Consider the following 20,526-nt stretch of genomic DNA (forward strand, 5'->3'; position numbering starts at 1 on the left):
GTCAAGTCCTTCGAACTGGTGGAATCTCCATCCCGACTCCATCGCCCTCACCTTCGTGAGGCCTGGGGTCGGAGCGTCCAGAATCGACCACCTGTACGTTTCGCGGGCGTACGCCTCCTATTTTCCGATGGTCTTGACGCGGCAGGTGTCGTGCACGGACCATCACCTGGTGTGGGCGGAACTCTTTCCGTTCGGCGCCAGGCTCGGCTCCGCGTACTGGAACTTTAACAACCTGCTGCTGGAGGACGAGCGGTTTCGGGACTCGTTTCATGGTTTCTGGGCCGACTGGAGAAGGAAGCGGGGAAGCTTCCCCTCCCTGAGGCTATGGTGGGACGTGGGCAAGGCTTTCCATCTTCCGCAAAGACCGTTCCCTCCGTGACTACCTGGTCAGGTCCACGCCCCCAAACAACCCACCCTCCAATCCTGGCACTTTCCCCTGCCACCACAGGAATTGTAAAACCTGCGCCCACACCTCCTCCCTCACCTCTATCCAAGGCCCTAAAGGAGCCTTCCACATCCATCAAAGTTTTACTTGCACATCCACTAATATCATTTATTGTATCAGTTGCTCCCGATGCGGTCTCCTCTACATTGGGGAGACTGGACGCCTCTTAGCAGAGCGCTTTAGGGAACATCTCAGAGACACCCGCACCAATCAACCACACTGCCCCGTGGCCCAACATTTCAACTCCCCCTCCCACTCTGCAAAGGACATGGAGGTCCTGGGCCTCCTTCACCGCCGCTCCCTCACCACCAGACGCCTGGAGGAAGAACGCTTCATCTTCCGCCTCGGAACACTTCAACCCCAGGGCATCAATGTGGACTTCAACAGTTTCCTCATTTCCCCTTCCCCCACCTCACCCTAGTTCTAAACTTCCAGCTCAGTAACTGTCCCCATGACTTGTCCGGACTTGTCCTACCTGCCTATCTCCTTTTCCACCTATCCACTCCACCCTCTCCTCCTTGACCTATCACCTTCATCCCCTCCCCCACTCACCCATTGTACTCTATGCTACTCTCTCCCCACCCCCACCGTCCTCTAGCTTATCTCTCCAAGCTTCAGACTCACTGCTTTTATTCCCGATGAAGGGCTTTTGCCCGAAACGTCGATTTCGAAGCTACTTGGATGCTGCCTGAACTGCTGTGCTCTTCTAGCACCACTAATCCAGGAAATTCCAGGAGTTTGATCCAGCAGCAGTGAAGGAGTGGCAATGTATTTCCAAGTCAGGATGGCGAGTGGCTTGGACGGGAACTTGAATGTGATGGTGTTCCCATATAAACTATCCTTGTCCTTCTAGATGGAAGGGGTCATGGGTTTAAAAGGTGCTGTGTGAGGATCTTTAATGAATTTCTGCAGTAAATCTTGAATATAGTACACAATGCTATTACTTAGCATTGGTGGTTAAGGGAGTGGAGGTCGTGGATGCTTGTGGACGTGGTGCCAATCAACCAGGCTGCTTTGTCCTGGATGGTGTCAAGCCCCTTGAATGGTGTTGCAGTTCCACTCATCCAGGCAAGTGGGAGTATTCCCTCACACGTCTGACTTGTACCTTGTTGATGATGGAAAGACTTGAGAGTGAGATCAGGAAATGTTGCAGTATTTCAATTTCTGACCTGCTTTTGTAGACAGTGTGTTTATGTGGTGAACTTCTGGTCAATGGTAATCCCCAGGTTGATGACAATGGGAGATTTAGTGATGGTTACACCATTGAATGCCAAGGGGTGGTGTTAGATTGTCTCTTATTGGTGATGATCACAACCTGGCATTTGAGGCATGCATGTTACTTGTCAGCCCAAGTCTGGATATTATCCAGATCTTGTTGCATTGTTGGTGAACATTCCCACTTTGGACCTAATGATGGTGGGAAAGTCAAAGATGAAAGTCAATGAAGATGCTTGGATCTAGGACACTACCATGAGAAACTCCTATTGAAATGTCCTGGAGCTGATATGACTGACCTGCAACAATGACAAGCACCTTCCTCTGTGCCAGCTATGACTCTAATCAGTGGAGAGTTTGCCCCTAATACCTATTGAGTCCAGTTTTGTTAGGGCTCCTTGATGCTACATTTGGTTAAATCCAGCCTCGATGTTAAGGGTTGACACTCTCACCTCACCTCTGGAATTCAGCTCCTTGATTTTGCAACAATTGATGCAAAGCTAAGCCACTTCAGAGACCAACTGAGAGTCAACCATATTGCTGTAGGTCTGAAGGTTGGTAAGTAATCAAGTTGGATGCCCTTCATGTAGTTAACAGATCCCATTAATCTGATCCATGGACCAGCACCAATATACATTGGCATGCCTATCTCAGTGACTGGATTGCTGCAGGGCCAGGAGTGAACTCAAGCATTTTGTCTCAGAGTTGGGGTGCCACCACCTGAGCCACACATAGATTCCAACGTATTCACAGATATAAACCTAAGGAATATAACTCCAGATGTTTAAACTCAAAAAGTGAAAACCATGACTTAAACCATAGGAATTGGATTTTCAATCATTGTTCTATTTTTCTATTGCTCCAATTCATTCCTGTATTTCCTAATAGTGCTGTTTGTTCTTGAGGTATCCACAAGCCATAAATATTTCATCCAACTAGCTTTACTTTTTGAGTTAATTGATGCAACAAATGTTGCCAGTGTGCTTCATCCCAGAGGTATCACTGCTGAACCTGGTTCTGTCACTATCTGAGATTCCCAGTGACAAACCTCCGGAGTGCCTACCCTGATGCATATTCATTTTCTTAGCTCAGTTTACTGCCTCGGCTGAGGCATTTGAGTCAGCACAGTCCAAGGTCCACATTGTGAATGACTGGCACATGTGACTGAAAGTTATATTGCAAAGTTCCCTTTACACACAGAAGCATTTCACCATTTCGAGTGTAATAGTCAGAAATGAAAAGTAACAGTAAGTGCCTTATTAAAATGGGAAGACGGAGAGTGAAGAGGAAAGGAAGTTATCATTATAAATGGTTGAACTTTAAGATGCACATTCACTCAGCTGTACCATATTGTCTGGAGAGCATTCAATAGTCCATCTTTGGCAAGCTATAATGGTTCAAAGCTTTCACTACTTTTCCTTGTCCTGACCTCAAATTTTAAAAGATCAGTAACTAATCAAATTAATGAAGCAAAGTAAGTTTCTCTATTCCCAGTTTTCCAGCAACCGTACCATTCTTGCACTTATCTGGTATTTTTTTGCATCATCTTTGCTACCAAAATCTTTTCTTGTTCTTTTAGATTTTTTCTTAAGTTCTTCTTCCTCTCGCAGCCTCTCCAATTCTTCCCTCCATTTCTGTTGCTGCAGTTGTCGTTCGTGTATCTCCTTCAAAACTCTGGACACAAAAACAGATGTTATCACGTAAGACCACACCTCTGTTACAGGAGAAATTTCACAACTAACCCATCAACTAATGATGGCCCAGTAGATCAGCAGATGAAACAATAACTACTGACAAATATGCCTTAACAGGTTAAATCCTGGCTTATCTTCACTTCAAGGCCTTTCACAATACTATGTTAAGTGCACGGGGAAAAGTTTCCTCATGCAGTACATTGAAAGTCATACTCAGGAACGGGAAAACTTGACCTACTCTTGAGAAATAGGGCAGAACAGGTGTTGGAGGACACAGCAGGAGAGCACTTCGAGACCAGTGACCATAGTTTTATTAATTTTAAAATAGTTATGGAGAGGGACAAACAGGTCCACTGATTCAAGTTTTAAACTGGGGAAAGGTGACTTTTGATGGAATGAGACAGAAGCGTACAGGGTCAAAAGGTGTGGCGCTGGAAAAGCACAGCAGCTGGAAAGTAATGAATGTTGTGCCATTATTCAAGAAGGGTAACAAAGAAAAACCTGGGAACTACAGACCAGTAAACTTAATCCCTGTGGTAGGTAAGTTATGAGAAGATTCTGAGACATGCACAGCAGCTCAGGCAACATCAGAGGAGCAGGAGAGTTGATGTTTTGGGCATAAGGAGCTTGCAGGGGTTCATTGGAGTAGTTTGTTTGCAGGCAAAGTGATTTCTGGCAAGTGGGAGGCCTTTAAAAGTGAAATAGCTAGAGTTCAAAGTCTATATCATCCTGCGAGGGTGAAGAGCAAGGTTGAGAGAAAGTGGGGACTGCAGATGCTGGAGAGTCAGAGTTGAAAAGTGTGACACTGGAAAAGCACAGCAGGTCAGGCAGCATCCGAGGAGCTGAAGAGTCAATATTTCAGGAATGTGGGAGTTGGGGGGGGGGGGAAAAGAGGACTGAGAGACAAAGAGGAGAGGAGGGGTGGGGCTGGGGCGAGGTTAGCTGGGAAGGTGATAGGTGCATGCAGGTGGGGGGTGATGATGATAGGTCCGAGGGGAGGGTGGAGTAGATAGGTGGGAAGGAAGATGGACAAGTGGGACAGATCAAGAGGATGATGCTGAGTTGGAGGGTTTGATCTGGGATGAGGTACAGGGAGGGGACATCTGGAAACGAGTGAAGTTGACATTAATGCCATGTGGGACAAGGTTGGCAGGAATAAGGAACCCTGGGAGACAGGAAATATTGAAGCTTTGACCAGAAAAAAGGAGACATGGCTCAGGTATAAGGCAGCTGGGATCAAGGGAACCCCTGGAGGTAAACAGGGAATACAGGAGTTTACTGAAGCAGGAAATCAGGAGGGTGGAAGGGGGGCATGAGTTAGCCTTGGCTGAGAAGATTAAAGCGAACCCAAAGAGGTACCTTAAGTATATCAAAGGAAAAGGAATAACTAGAGAGAATAGGGCCCCTCAAGGAACAAAGTGAACATGTATGAATAGATCCTCTGGAGATGGTTCTATTTCTCCTCTTTGTTTACCATGGGGAAAGAATGAAGATTTGGGAACTTGAGGAAGTTAGTGATGATATCTTCGGGACAGACCATATCACAGTAGAGGAGGGGATGAATGTATTAGAATGTATGAAGGTGGATAAATCTCCTGACCCTGACCACATATATCCAAGAACATTGCAAGAAGCTGGAGAAGAAATTGCTGATATTTTTGTATCTTCGTTTGCCATGGGTGAGGTCCCGGAAGGCTGGAAAGTAATGAATGTTGTGCCATTATTCAAGAAGGGTAACAAAGAAAAACCTGGGAACTATAGACCAGTAAACTTAATCCCTGTGGTAGGTAAGTTATGAGAAGATTCTGAGACATAAGGCATACATGCGCTTGGAAAGCCACGGTTTGAATAGGAATAGTCAGCATGGCTTTGTGTGTGGGACTTGATGCATATGGAATGAGCTGCCAGCGGAAGTGGTCGAGGAGGGTATATGAACAACATTTAAAAGGTATTTGCTCAAATACATGGAACGGAAAGGATTAGAAGGATATGGGCCAAGTGCAGGGGAATGGGGCTTGCGCGGATAGACATTTTAGTCAGCTTGGACTAGTTTGGGCCAAATGGCCTGTCTCCGTGCTGCAGGACTCAATGACTCTGTGTTGACTCTGCTTTTCTCATTGTCCTGCAATTTCTTCCTTAATAATGGACTCTAGCAACATCCCAGCAACAGAGAGAAATAGATCAGTCATTCTTCCCTGTTCTGTATTATACTTATAGACATATAGTCAACTCATAACTGCTCTTTAAAATGTCCTGCGAGATGCAGTTACTGCCTTTGCTATTTGAATTCATGTATCACTGGACATCGGACTACGTCTGGGAAAATTAACAAACAGTGAAATTCACAACCAATCTCTTGTTTGGGAGAGGTCACAGCACAGAAACAGAAGTGAATATTTAAAAGTGGCCTTATCGTAAGTCTGCAGGAGTGGAGTGAATAGAGTGGGTTCTTCCTTGATTATTTGTTTTATGGAGATATGTCGCTTGATTAAACTTAAAATATAAGCCATAATTATTCATTTAACCTGGAGCAGTATTTTGTAGAGGAATAAGACAGTGCTATTTTCTGGGTCTGGAGATTGTGAAGGAGTAAAAATGGCCTTTAGTAGAGTGATATGCTCCTCTTATCGGATGTGGGAGTTTAGAGAGAGTTTACGGGTTACTGAGGATATATCTGCAACAAATGCCATTGGTTGCGAATCCTATCAGATTGAATGGATCGGTTGGAGAGACAGTTCGAGGCAATGAGGGATTTACAAGAGCAAGGGGATATGATGGATGGCAGTTATGGTAAGGGGAAAAGTCGCAGATACAGTCACAGAGATGGGTTAACTCCAGGAAAGGTAAGAGAGATAGGCAGGTAGTGCAGGAACCTTCTGTGGCTATCCCCATTTCAAACAAGTATGCTGTTTTGGAAAATGAAGGGGGTGATGGATTCTCAGGGGAACATAGAACATAGAACATAGAACAATACAGCACAGAACAGGCCCTTCGGCCCACGATGTTGTGCCGAACTTCTAACCTAGATTAAGCACCCATCCATGTACCTATCCAAATGCCGCTTAAAGGTCGCCAATGATTCTGACTCTACCACTCCCACGGGCAGCGCATTCCATGCCCCCACCACTCTCTGGGTAAAGAACCCACCCCTGACATCTCCCCTATACCTTCCACCCTTCACCTTAAATTTATGTCCCCTTGTAACACTCTGTTGTACCCGGGGAAAAAGTTTCTGACTGTCTACTCTATCTATTCCTCTGATCCTCTTATAAACCTCTATCAAGTCACCCCTCATCCTTCGCCGTTCCAACGAGAAAAGGCCGAGAACTCTCAACCTATCCTCGTACGACCTACTCTCCATTCCAGGCAACATCCTGGTAAATCTTCTCTGCACCCTTTCCAAAGCTTCCACATCTTTCCTAAAGTGAGGCGACCAGAACTGCACACAGTACTCCAACTGTGGCCTAACCAAAGTCCTGTACAGCTGCAACATCACTTCACGACTCTTGAATTCAATCCCTCTGCTAATGAACGATAATACTCCATAGGCCTTCTTACAAACTCTATCCACCGGAGTGGCAACCTTCAAAGATCTATGTACATAGACCCCAAGATCCCTCTGTTCCTCCACCTGACTAAGAACCCTACCATTAACCCTGTATTCCGCATTCTTATTTGTTCTTCCAAAATGGACAACCTCACACTTGGCAGGGTTGAACTCCATCTGCCACTCCTCAGCCCAGCTCTGCATCATATCTAAGTCCCTCTGCAGCCGACAACAGCCCTCCTCACTGTCCACAACTCCACCTATCTTCGTATCATCTGCAAATTTACTGACCCACCCTTCGACTCCCTCATCTAAGTCATTAATAAAAATTACAAACAGCAGAGGACCCAGAACTGAACCCTGCGGAACTCCACTTGTAACTGGGCTCCAGGCTGAATATTTACCATCTACCACCACTCTCTGCCTTCGACCGGTTAGCCAGTTTTCTATCCAATTGGCCAAATTTCCCTCTATCCCATGCCTCCTGACTTTCCGCATAAGCCTACCATGGGGAACCTTATCAAATGCCTTACTAAAATCCATGTCCACTACATCCACTGCTCTACCCTCATCCACATGCTTGGTCACCTCCTCGAAGAATTCAATAAGACTTGTAAGGCAAGACCTACCCTTCACAAATCCGTGCTGGCTGTCCCTAATCAAGCAGTGTCTTTCCAGATACTCGTAAATCCTATCCCTCAGTACCCTTTCCATTACTTTGCCTACCACAGAAGTAAGACTAACTGGCCTGTAATTCCCGGGGTTATCCCTATTCCCTTTTTTGAACAGGGGCACAACATTCGCTACTCTCCAGTCCCCTGGTACCACCCCCGTTGCCAGTGAAGACGAGAAGATCATTGCCAACGGTACAGCAATTTCCTCTCTTGCTTCCCACATAATCCTAGGATATATCCCGTCAGGCCCGGGGGACTTGTCTATCCTCAAGTTGTTCAAAATGTCCAACACATCTTCCTTCCTAACAGGTATCTCTTCTAGCTTATGAGTCCGTTTCACACTCTCCTCTTCAACAATACGGTCCCTCTCGTTCGTAAATACTGAAGAGAAGTACTTGTTCAAGACCTCTCCTATCTCTTCCGACTCAATACACAGTCTCCCACTACTGTCCTTGATCGGACCTACCCTCGTTCTCGTCATTCTCAGGTTTCTCACATACGCATAGAATGCCTTGGGGTTATCCTTGATCCTATCCGCCAAGGATTTTTCATGCCCTCTCTTAGCTCTCCTAATCCCTTTCTTCAGGTCCCTTCGGGCTATCCTGTATCCCTCCACTGCTCTGTCTGAACCCTGTTTCCTCAACCTTATGTAAGCCTCCTTCTTCCTCTTTACTAGACATTCAACCTCTCTCGTCAACCAAGGCTCCCTCACACGACCATTTCTTTCCTGCCTGATCGGTACATACATATCAAGGACACATCGTATCTGCTCCTTGAAAAAGTTCCACATTTCCACCACATCCTTCCCTGACAGCCTATGCTCCCAACGTATGCTCCTCAAATCCTGTCTTACAGCATCGTAATTTCCCTTCCCCCAATTGTAAAATCTTCCTTGTTGTGCGCACCTATCTCTCTCCATAACCAAGGTGAAAGTCACAGAATTGTGGTCACCATCACCAAAATGTTCACCCACTAACAAGCCCACCACTTGTCCCGGTTCATTACCGAGTACCAAATCCAATATGGCCTCCTTTCTGGTTGGACACTCTACATACTGCGTTAGAAAAGCTTCCTGGACACACTGCACAAACACCGCCCCATCCAATCTACTTGATCTAAAGAGCTTCCAATCAATATTTGGGAAGTTGAAGTCGCCCATGACTACGACCCTGTGGCTTCTGCACCTTTCCAAAATCTGTTTCCCAATCTGTTTCTCCACATCTCTGCTGCTATTGGGGGGCCTATAATAAACACCCAACATGGTGACTGCACCTTTCCTATTTCTGACTTCAGCCCATACTACCTCCAGAGGCAGATCCCCCTCAAACTTCCTTTCTGCAGCCGTTATACCATTTCTAATTAGCAATGCCACCCCCCCTCCTTTTTTACCACCCTCCCTAATCTTACTGAAACATCTGTAACCAGGAACCTCCAACAGCCATTCCTGTCCCTCATCTATCCATGTTTCCGTGATGGCCACAACATCGTAGTCCCAGGTACCGATCCACGCCTTAAGTTCACCCACCTTATTTCTGATACTCCTTGCGTTGAAGTATACGCACTTGAGCCCATCTGTGTCCGCAAGTAGTCCCTGTCAGTGCTACCTTCTCCACAGCCTCCCTACAGTCTTGGGCATCCTGACACACAGCTAGCTTACTTGCTGGACTACAAGTCCGGATCCCATCCCCCTGCCAAATTAGTTTAAACCCCCCCGAAGAGTGCTAGCAAACCTACCCCCCAGGATATTGGTGCCCTTCTGGTTCAGGTGCAACCCGTCCTGTTTATACAGGTCCCACCTTCCCCAGAATGCAGTCCAATTGTCCAAATATCTGAAGCCCTCCCTCCTACACCATCCCTGCAGCCACGTGTTCAACTGCACTCTCTCCCTATTCTTTGCCTCACTGTCACGTGGCACCGGCAACAACCCAGAGATGACGACTCTGTCTGTCCTAGCTTTTAGCTTCCAGCCTAACTCCTTGAGCTCTTGAATGACCTCCCCACCCCTCTTCCTACCTATGTCGTTGGTGCCAATGTGTACCACGACTTCTGTCTGCACACCCTCCCCCTTAAGGATTCTGAAGACACGGTCCGAGACGTCTCGGATCCTAGCACCCGGGAGGCAACAAACCATCCGAGAGTCTCGCCCATGTCCACAGAACCGCCTGTCCGTCCCTCTAACTAGAGAGTCCCCTATAACTAGCGCTCTCCTCCTCTCCCCCTTTCCCTTCTGAGTCTCAGAGCCACAGACCCCTTCACTGCAGCTTACACCTGCAAGGCTGTTCCCCCCAACAGTTTCCAAAGCTGTATACTTATTTTTTAGGGGAACGACCACAGGGGAACCCTGCACTGCCTGCTTCTTCCCCTTCCCACCTCTAACTGTTACCCAGCTATCTCTGTTCTCCGGCGTAACTATGTCCCTGTAGCTTCTATCGATCACCCTCTCAGCCTCTCGAATAATCCTCAGCTCATCCAGCTCCAGTTCCAGTTCCCTAACTCGTTCGGTGAGGATCAGGATCTGACTGCATTTCCTGCAGACGAAGTCGGCAGGAGTATCGGTGGTCACCCCTACCTCAAACATCCTGCAGGAGGAACATTCCACCGCCTGCGCTGCCATGACTGTACACTTTGTCTCCAAAAACAAGAACACTGAGTCAATAACCTGTGGACTTTAAAGTTAGGTTAGAGGAGGAGGGTGGGAGGGAGGCCCTACGAAAGTAGGACCTGGGGTCTAGAACACACCCACTCAAATACTAATCACTTACCTTCCCGCCCAGCTATGCGCTCCAACCTCACTTCCGCTGCCCGCTACAGGTAAGTAATTTTGAAACAAACTGTCTTACCTTAGCTGTAGTCTCCCGGGTTCGCTTTTCCTCGGTTGCTGCTCCCACTCAAATGATCGTTGGTGATTAAAGGGTGAGTATTTATACTCACAGTTCTCCTTCCCGGCTGCCCCTCTGTTTGCCGTCACTTCCTCTGCTGCTCCCGCTCTTTTTGTGAAGAGAGAGAAAAAAAAAACACCGCTGCCCGCTACAGGTAAGTAATTTTGAAACAAACTGTCTTACCTTAGCTGTAGTCTCCCGGGTTCGCTTTTCCTCGGCCGCTGCTCCCACTCAAATGACCGTTGGTGATTAAAGGGAACGTAGCACAAATAGCCAAGTTTCCGGTATTGAGACTGGCTCTAATGCAATGAGGGGTACATTGGACTCCAAGAGATCAATTGTGTTAGGGGACTCTCTAGTCCGAGGTACAGATAGACGTTTCTGTGGCCAGCAGCGAAAAATCAGAATTGCGTGTTGCTTCCCTAGCGCCAGGATCAAGAATTTCTCAGAGACGGTGCAAAATATTCTCAAGGGGGAGAGAGCCCAGCAGGAGGTCATTGTACACATTGCAACCAACGACATTCTCAGAAAGTTAGGCAGGAATTTAGAAAAAAGGTCCTCGAGAGGACTAATATCTGGATTACTCCCGGTGCTATGAGCTAATGAGGACAGGAATAGGAGGATAGAGCAGTTGAATGCATGGCTGAGTAGCTGGTGTATGGGAGAAGGATTCAATTTTTGGATCATTGGAATCTCATCTGGGGTAGAAGTGACTTGTACAAGTGACGGATTGCACCTAGATTGGAGTGGGACTAATATACTGGCAGGGAGATTTGTTAGAGCTGCTCAGGAGGATTTAAACTAGTAAGGTAGGGGGTGGGACCCAGGGAGGTAGTGAGGACAGAGATCAATCTGAGACTGGTACTATTGAGAACAGAAGCGAGTTAAACAGTCAGGGCAGGCAGGACAAGGTAGGACTAATAAATTAAACTGCATTTATTTCAATGCAAGGGTCCTAACAGGGAAGGCAGCTGAACTCAGGGCATGGTTAGGAACATGGACTGGGATATCATAGCAATTACAGAAACATGGCTCAGGGGTGGACAGGACTGGCAGCTTGATGTTCCAGGATACAATGTTATGGGAAGGATGGAAAGGGAGGCAAGAGAGGAGGGTGAGTGACATTTTTGATAAGGGATAGCATTACAGCTGTACTAAGGGAGGATATCCCAGGGAATACATCCAGGGATGTTATTTGGGTAGAACTGACAAATAAGAAAGGGGTGATCACCTTGTTGGGATTGTGCTATAGACCCCTAATAGAGGGAAATTGAGAAACAAATTTGCAAGGAAATCTGTTTTCTGTAAGAATAATGGGGTGGTAATGGTCAGGGATTTTAATTTTACTAACATAAACTGGGACTGCCATAGTGTTAAAGGTTTAGATGGAGAGGAATTTCTTAAGTGTGTACAAGAAAATTTCCTGATTCAGTATGTGGATGTACCTACTAGAGAAGATGCAAAACTTGACGTATCCTTGGGAAATAAGGCAGGGCAGGTGACTGAGGTGTCAGTGGGGGAGCACTTTGCGGCCAGCGACCATAATTCTATTAGATTTAAAATAGTGATGGAAAAGGATAGACCAGATCTAAAAGTTGAAGTTCTAAATTGGAGTAAAGCCAATTTTGACGGTACCAGGCAAGAACTTTCAAAAGCTGGTTGGGGACAAAAGTTCGCAGGTAAAGGGACGGCTGGAAAATGGGAAGCCTTCAGAAATGAGACAACAAGAATCCAGAGAAAGTATATTCCTGTCAGGCTGAAAGGGAAGGCTGGTAGGTATAGAGAATGCTGGATGACGAAAGAAATTGAGGGTTTGGTTAATAAAAAGAAGGAAGCATATGTCAGGTATAGACAGGATAGATCGAGTGAATCCTTAGAGTATAAAGGCAGTAGGAGTATTCTTAAAAGGGAAATCAGGAAGGCAAAAAGGGGACATGAGATAGCTTTGGCAGATAGAATTAAGGAGAATCCAAAGGGTCTTCACAAATATATTAAGGACAAAAGGGTAACTAGGGCGAGAATAGGGCCCCTCAAAAATCAGCAAGGCGGCCTTTGTGCACTGCTGCAGAAAATGGAGGAGATACTAAACAAATATGTTGCATCAGTATTAACTGTAGAAAAGGACATGGAAGATATAGAATGTAGGGAAATAGATGGTGACATCTTGCAAAGTGTCCAGATTACAGAGGAGGAAGTACTGGATGTCTTGAAACGGTTAAATGTGGATAAATCCCCAGGAACTGATGAGGTGTACCTGAGAACTCTGTGGGAAGCTAGAGAAGTGTAATCTGGGCCTCTTGCCGAGATATTTGGATCATCAATAGTCACAGGTGAGGTGCCAGAAGACTGGAGGTTGGCTAACGTGGTGCCACTGTTTAAGGGCGGTAAGGACAAGCCAGGGAACTATAGACCAGTGAGCCTGACGTCAATGGTGGGCAAGTTGTTGGAGGGAATCCTGAGGGACAGGATGTACATGTATTTGGAAAGGCAAGGACTGATTAGGGATAGTCAACATGGCTTTGTGCGTGGGAAATCATGTCTCACAAACTTGATTGAGTTTTTTGAAGAAGTAACAAAGAAGATTGATGAGGGCAGAGCGATAGATGTGATCTATATGGACTTCAGTAAGGCATTTGACAAGGTTCCCCATGGGAGATAGTTAGTGAGGTTAGACCTCATGGAATAGAGAGAACTCGCCATTTGGATACAGAACTGGCTCAAAGGTAGAAGACACAGGGTGCTGGTGGTGGGTTGTTTTTCAGACTGGAGGCCTGTGACCAGTGGAGTGCCACGAGGATTGGTTTCTCCCTACTTGTCTATTCCGACCCCTTGATTTTAAGAGTTTTATGAAATTCTCTCTCCATCTTCTCTCCTTCACGCAAACATAAATTCTCCATCATATCCAAATAACTTAAGTCTTGCATATCTGCAATTATTTTAATAAGTCTTTCATGAATCTAAAGCTTTCATATCCTTCCTCTAGTGTGGTGCCCATATTTAGACACAATATTTGAGTTGTGGCTGAACCAGTGGTTTATAAACATTCACCACACCTTATTTGATTTTGTACCTTATGCCTCTATTTATGAAGCCAGGAATCCTGCTTTCTCAACTTAGCCACTTTCAATGATTACGCTCATATATCCCTACATTCTTTTACCGCACACCTTTTCATATCATATCCTTTTTACATACTGTTTCCTCAGGCTTTCTCTGAAAATCTCACTTCCCTGCATCTGCCATGTGCCAGCCTATTCCACCAGACTATGTACTCTTGAAGTAGACTCAGTAGCCTCATCACTGTTCACAATACTTCCATGTTTTGGGTCATCTGCAAATTCTGAAATTATGCCAAGGTCTGCCAGATCTCAGATGAGTGTCAGATGTAATATTCAGGTCTAGATCCTTAATACCGTGTAACTAAATTATGTCGCAGAGTAATTCTTCACACAAAGGTTAATATAAATCTAGACTTCTCTCTCACAACAAGCTGTTGAAGCAAGTTCAACTTGAAATTTAGAAGCTGAGAATAATAGATTTTTGTTAGTTGAGACCATGAAAGGATACAGAAATATTTGGGGATATAGAGTCAATGTATATATCAGCCATGATTAAATCAAATGCAACAGGCTCCATAGGTCATCACCTACTTCTGTTGCTACACCTTTCTTTGTAGGAGCAATGAGTGTACCTGAGATTCTGACCCAATAGCTGACAGGACGGTTTGATCACTTACTTTTCCCTGCGTGCTTTGAATAAAGAAGCCCGTTTCAGGTCAAACTCCGCTTTTGCTTCCTCTGACAGAGCCTCATAGTCTTCTTCACTCAACTCTTGCAGATAAATCCTCTCCTCCTTTTCTTTCTCCTTCAATTTTTTCTCTATAATTTGGTTTTGGAAAAACAAGGCATTTATAGTGTAATTTAAGATTTGAATTCTATATTAAATTCTGTATCTTATGACATTCTCCCAGTTGATCAACTACACCAACTTATATTCTTATAGCCAATTTAATATTGAAGAATAGGTATTTACAGAGGAACTATAAAAATACACCCATCAGGAGCTTAGCAATTCAGACAGGTACAACCAAAATGTCAATAATATTCATTGTTCTAAATTAGCAGTTCTTAGTTGAGTCAGAGGCCGGTTTATTAACTTCAATATCATACTTTAAAGCCATCAAGGTTTTTCTCCTGAAGAAGGGCTCATGCCCGAAACGTCGATTCTCCTGCTCCTTGGATGCTGCCTGACCTGCTGTACTTTTCCAGCAACACATTTTCAGCTCTGATCTCCAGCATCTGCAGTCCTCACTTTCTCCTCTCCTTTATCAAAGTCCAGCTATCCCAGAGGAAGGCTACATTTATAGATATTGAGTAAGGTGAGGATAGAATCAGGGCTTGGCTAAGATGCCTCCCAGCAGCAATTACTATCTTGTTTCAAGTATAATTAAGGGTCGTTTGGATCAGGTATTAGAATAATTGTGTACATGGAGCAGTAATGACAAGGGTAACACTTTTACCAGTAAACATGAAGAGAAAATAGGCAGCAGAAGAAAAGGAAATCAGACAACAGTGAGATTACTCTTCCCAATATTAACTGTGCATTAATTTGTCAATGCACAATCATCAATTGTCAAATACTTTCAACGTCTGTAGGAATGAAGAGTCCTGTAGATTCTAAGCATGATTATCAAACGTATCCCATGCTCAAGCATTTTTCCCTGTATTCTCAAGTACACACACCACATGGCAATTAGGTTTAATCAAACTCCAATTGTTGCTAGTTAACTGACTGATATAGTTTCTTTTCTTTGATCATTCACAGGATGTGAGAGTCATGGGCTCAGCCAATATTCATTGCCCATTCCTAATTGCCCAGAAGGCAATTAAGAGGCAACCACATTGCTCTTGGTCTGGACTCATATGTCAGCTAGACCAGTTAAGGAGAGCAGTTTCCTCCCCTAAAGGATGTGAGTGAACCAGATGGGTTTTCCTGACAATGGTTTCATAGTCAACATTAGACTCTTAATTCAAGATTTTACTGAATTGAAATCCTACCATCTGTCACTGTGGGATTTGAACCCAAGTCCACCGACATTACCAGGCTCTCTGGATTATCAGTCCAGACATATGACAACTAGGCCATTGCCTCCCCTCTCCAGGCCATCCTTCCACTGCTGATGAAAATCATAAAAATGCTCATATTTTAGTCACTTGAATTACATTGAGGATTTCTTTCAACTTTTTTGTGGGAAAGAAACTTATTGAAGCTATTCTAATGACACAAGTAGAAAGAGGGATGGACTTCTCAAAGCACATTTTAGGGAGTTAGGAAGGAAATAAAGAAGCAGAACTTCAAAAGCAGTAATCTCAGGATTAATCCAAGTGTCATGTGCCAGTGAGTACAGGAATAGGGAAACTGATTGATTGAACACATGGCTGGAGAACTGGTGTGGCATGGAGGGCATCAGATTTCTGTGGGCAGCTGGGAACTGTACAAACTGGATGGGTCACATTAACAGGGCTGAGACTAATATCCTGGCAGGGAAATTTGCAACTGCTAATAGGAAGTGTTTAAACAAGCTTGTCAACACATGGACGCCTGAATGGTAGCTCAAACTGGAAGGAAGTGAAGCTGGTAATGAGAAATAGAAAGTGGTAAATGAAATTAGAAAGCAGGTGAGCATCCATTAAGATTACAATATGAATTAATATCCAAAAAGACAAAGTTAAGGGCACTTTGCATGAATACAAATAGCATTCACAATAAGGTAGATTATTGAAGAACAGAAATAGACATAAATGGGTAGCATCTAGTTGATGTTGCACAGACATGGCAGCAGGGTGACCAAGGCTGGGAACCCAATTTTGGAGGACAGTCAACATTTTGGAAGGATAGGCAAAAAGAAAAAGAGGTGGAGTTGCACTAATAGTAAGAAATGGGATCAGTACATGAGTAGGGCAGGACCCTAAATCAGAAGAACACAATGTTGAATCTGAAGCAAAAACAGATTTTGGTGGAGAAACTTACTTTGTGGGAAGAAAGGAGAGTTAATGTTTTGAGTCAGGTGATTCTTCACTAGATCTACCTCCAGTTTTGTCAGCAATTTCTGTTTTTTTTTTGTTTTCATGGAAACAGACCCTTCGGTCCAACCTGTCCATGCCAACCAGATCTCTCAACCCAAACTAGTCCCACCTGCCAGCACCCGGTCCATATCCCTTCAAACCCATCCAAATGCCTCTTAAATGTTGTCATTTCAGATCTCTGACAACCAGTTTTTTTGATTTATTAAAATGTTAGATTTTTTGGGCAGAGCTAAGAAACAGAAAGGAGCAATAAACATTGGTAGGAATTGTATGTCGGTCACTAAATAGCAACAGTTGTGTGGGGCATGACATGTTTTCTACAGCTGTATGTTGAGGAAACGACTAAAAAGCAGGCTATTTGTATCTATTATTATGTAACAAAAAGGAGTTAAGAGTCTTTTTGGAAAACAATATTTAGGGATGAGTGATCATAATATGATGGAATTTTACATTTGTTTGAAAGTAAGGTAGTTCAATCATATGCCAGGGAATTACATTTGAACAAAGGAACTTATTAAGGTATGAGCAGTTAAGTTGCTGTTGTGTTTTGGGAAAATATATAAAAAGGTATAATGGTACATCAGCAATGCATAATCATGAAACAATTATTATTGTAGTTTCCAACAAACTTATGCTTCTTTCAGGCTCTAAAGAAGAACCTAAAATTCTTCAGTCAACTGTGGCTAACAAGGCAAGTTAAACATTATATGAGATTAAAATAAATGGCCTATAGGGTGGCAAAAAACAGAGAACACTCTAAGCTTTAGGACGACATTCATGAACATTAAAGGGAAGGTGATGGCCTAGTGGTATTATGGCTAGACTATCAATCCAGAAATTCAGCTAATGTTCTGGGGATGCAGGTTCAAATCCTTCTAGGGAATTTGAATTCAACAAAAAACTGTTTGAAATCAAGAATCTCCTGAAGACTATGAAACCATTATTGACTGTCAGAAAAGTCCAGCTGGCTCACTATTGTCCTTCAGGGAAGGAAAATAGCCATCATCAGCTGGTGTGGCTGATGTGTGACTCCAGATCCAGCAATGTCGTTCACTCTCAACTGCCCTCTGAAATAGCCTAGCAAGCCATTCAGTTGTAACAGTCACTAAAAAGTCTCAACAAAAATTGGGCAGACCACTCAGCATCAACGTAGACACTGGAAGAGACCAAAATAGCCTGTCAACCTTACAAAGTCCTTACTAACATCTGGGGTTAATGCCAAAACTGGGACAGCTGTCTCACAGACTAGTCAAGCAACAGCCTAACATAGTCATACATATGGAATCATACCTTACAGACACTGTCCCAGACACCACTATCCCAGGATATGTCCTGTCCTACCAGCAGGACAGACACAGCAGAGGTGGTGGTACAGTAGCATACAGTCAGGAGGGAGTTGTCCTTGGAATCCTCAAAATTGACTCTGGACCTCACAAAGTCCTGTGGATTCAGGTTAAACGTGGGCAAGGAAACCTCCTAATTATCATGTACCGTCCTCCCTTGGCTGATGAATCAGTACTCCACCATGTTAAACAACACCTAGAGGAAAAACTGCAAATGGCAAGGACGCAAAATATATTCTGGATGGGAGATTTCAATATCAACCTCCAACAGTGGCTCGGCAGCAGTACTACTTTTCGAACTGGTCAGGTCCTAAGGGACATAGCTACCAGATCAGACCTGCGGTGGGAACCAACAAGAGGGGAAAAACATACTTGACCTCATCCTTGCCAATCTGTCAGCTGCAGATGCATCTGTCTATGACAGCATCAGTAACAATGACCACTGAACAGTCTTTGTGAAGATAAATCCTGTCTTCACATTGAAAATCGCTCCATCATGTGGTGCGGCATTATCACCATGCTAAATGGAACAGACTTCAAACAGATCGAGCAACTCAAGACTGGGCATCCATGAGGTGCTATGGGCCATCAACACCATCAGAATTGTATTCCAGCACAATCTGCAACCTCATGGCCCAACATATTCCTCACTCAACTGTTACCATCAAGCCAAGGGATCAACCCTAATTCAATGTGGGGTGCAGAAGGGCATGCCAGGAGCACCAGGTATATTTAAAAATGTGTCAACATGGTGAAGCTACCAAACGGGACTACTTGCAAAACAGCAAGTGATAGATACAGCTGAGCAATCCAACAACCAAGAGATCAGATCTAAGCTCTGCGGTCTTGCTATATCCAGTCGCGAATGGTGGTGGAAATGAAACAACTTTCTCTCTCCAGGTGGAGGAGGAAATTCCATCAATATCTCTGTGATGGGACTGTTTCTTTAAAAGGGGAGTTAGTTCTGTAATGGGGTATTGACACAGTGCTGCCAAAATGTCTCCCTCAGACAGACAATTGAGTTCTTCCTGGGCATTTTTTTTAATGAGATAAAAGGATCATGAGTGGGCAGGGTCAGGGTTCACACAGGTTCAGGAAGGCTTTCAGTGCTACTTTCAGTTAGTTGAGAAGGTTTCTGCTGATTGCTGAGTGAAAAGCTTGAGTTCCCAGCTGCTAGACTGAAGTGTTAGACAAGCACAGCAGGTCAGGCAGCATCCAAGGAGCAGGAAAATCGACATTTTGGGCAAAAGCCCTTCATCAGGGAAGGTGCCTGCAGAGTGGAGAGGGACCCTGCCTCTATTCCTCAAGAAGGACTTTTGCCCGAAACGTCGATTTTCTTGCTCCTCGGATGCTGCCTGACCTGCTGTGCTTTTCCAGCACCACTTTAATCTAGACTCTGGTTTCTAGCATCTGCAGTCCTTGTTTTTACCCTGAAGTGTTAGACAGCAAAGTTTCCTCTTAAAAATCAAAAAGGGACAGATTGTTTCCTTCTTCCGGACTGGAGAGTCACAGCACATGAGAATCAAACTGTTCTGCTGAATTGCATTTTTGCCAAAGGTGTGTTTATGAGACGGTGCCTATATTGGAACAGTTGACCATTAGTGGTTAAATAATACATTATCTTGTTAAATATTTCAATGGAGTTAAAGTTAATTCAATTCTTCTTTTTTTGCATTTTAACTGTGTTGCAAGAATAAAGTGTGTTTCGATTAAAGCTTGGTGGTGGATCATTCAAATCACATCTGGAAGGCAGCACCTTTAAATAGATATGGTAAACAAGCAGGAGGCTGGACGAACACAGCAAGCCAGGCAGCATCAGGAACTGGAGAAGTCAATGTTTCAGGTGCAACCCTTTAAATAAATATGAAAGTTAGGGTCTAGGTTTTCTCCTCACAATGTTTTTTTGTTGGGTGGGGGTGATCAGTCTGGTCTAGTCCATAACAACTCCCATCCTCATGATGGAGGAGATCACATAAGTGCAAAAGATAAGGCTGAAGTACTCACAGCAATCTTCAGGCGGACGTGCCAAGTGAGTGGTCCATCTCAGCCTCCTCTAGTGGTCTCCAGCACTATAGTCTTCAGCAAATTTGATTCACTTCATGTGATATCAAGAAATGGTTGAAAGCGCTGATACTGTGAAGGTTATAGGCCCTGACAATATTGTAGCAATATTATGAAGACTTGTGCTCCAGAATTTCTTGCTACTGGAGCCAAATGCTTCCAGTACAGTTACAACGCTGGCATCTACCCGACAATATGGAAAATTGTCCAGCTATGCCCTGCGCACAAAAAAATGACAAATTCAACTCTGCCAATTACTGCCTTATCAGTCTACTCTCAATCATGAATAAAGTGATGGAATATATCATCAACAATGCTATCAAGCAGCACTTGCTCAGCAATAACCTGCTCAGTGAGGACAAGTTTGGGTTCTGCCAGGGTCAACATGACTCCTGACCTCATTACAGCTTTGGTTCAAACATGGATAAAAGTGTTAAATTCCAGAGGTAAGGTGAGAGTGACAGCCCTTGACATCAAGGCCACATTCATTTGAGTGTGGCATCAAGGAGACCTAGCAAAACTGGAATTGATGGGCATCAAGGTGCAAACTCTCTGCTGGTTTGAGTCATAGCTGGCACAAAG

At 44.4% G+C, this 20,526-nt stretch overlaps 1 protein-coding gene across 1 annotated transcript in view; it reads right to left on the minus strand.

Moving 5' to 3' along the window:
* Positions 1–20,526, minus strand: part of hydin (HYDIN axonemal central pair apparatus protein) — an 869,275-nt gene that overhangs the window by 209,650 nt on the left and 639,099 nt on the right. Inside the window, exons 44-45 of the mRNA XM_072547579.1 lie at positions 14,191–14,332; positions 3,172–3,334 (exon numbers count right to left, since the gene is read on the minus strand). Coding sequence (XP_072403680.1) covers positions 3,172–3,334; positions 14,191–14,332 — 305 coding nt within the window. The remainder of the gene's footprint in view (positions 1–3,171; positions 3,335–14,190; positions 14,333–20,526) is intronic.

Source organism: Chiloscyllium punctatum, chromosome 26 (genome assembly GCF_047496795.1).
Source record: "Chiloscyllium punctatum isolate Juve2018m chromosome 26, sChiPun1.3, whole genome shotgun sequence".
NCBI classification, from domain to species: domain Eukaryota; kingdom Metazoa; phylum Chordata; class Chondrichthyes; order Orectolobiformes; family Hemiscylliidae; genus Chiloscyllium; species Chiloscyllium punctatum.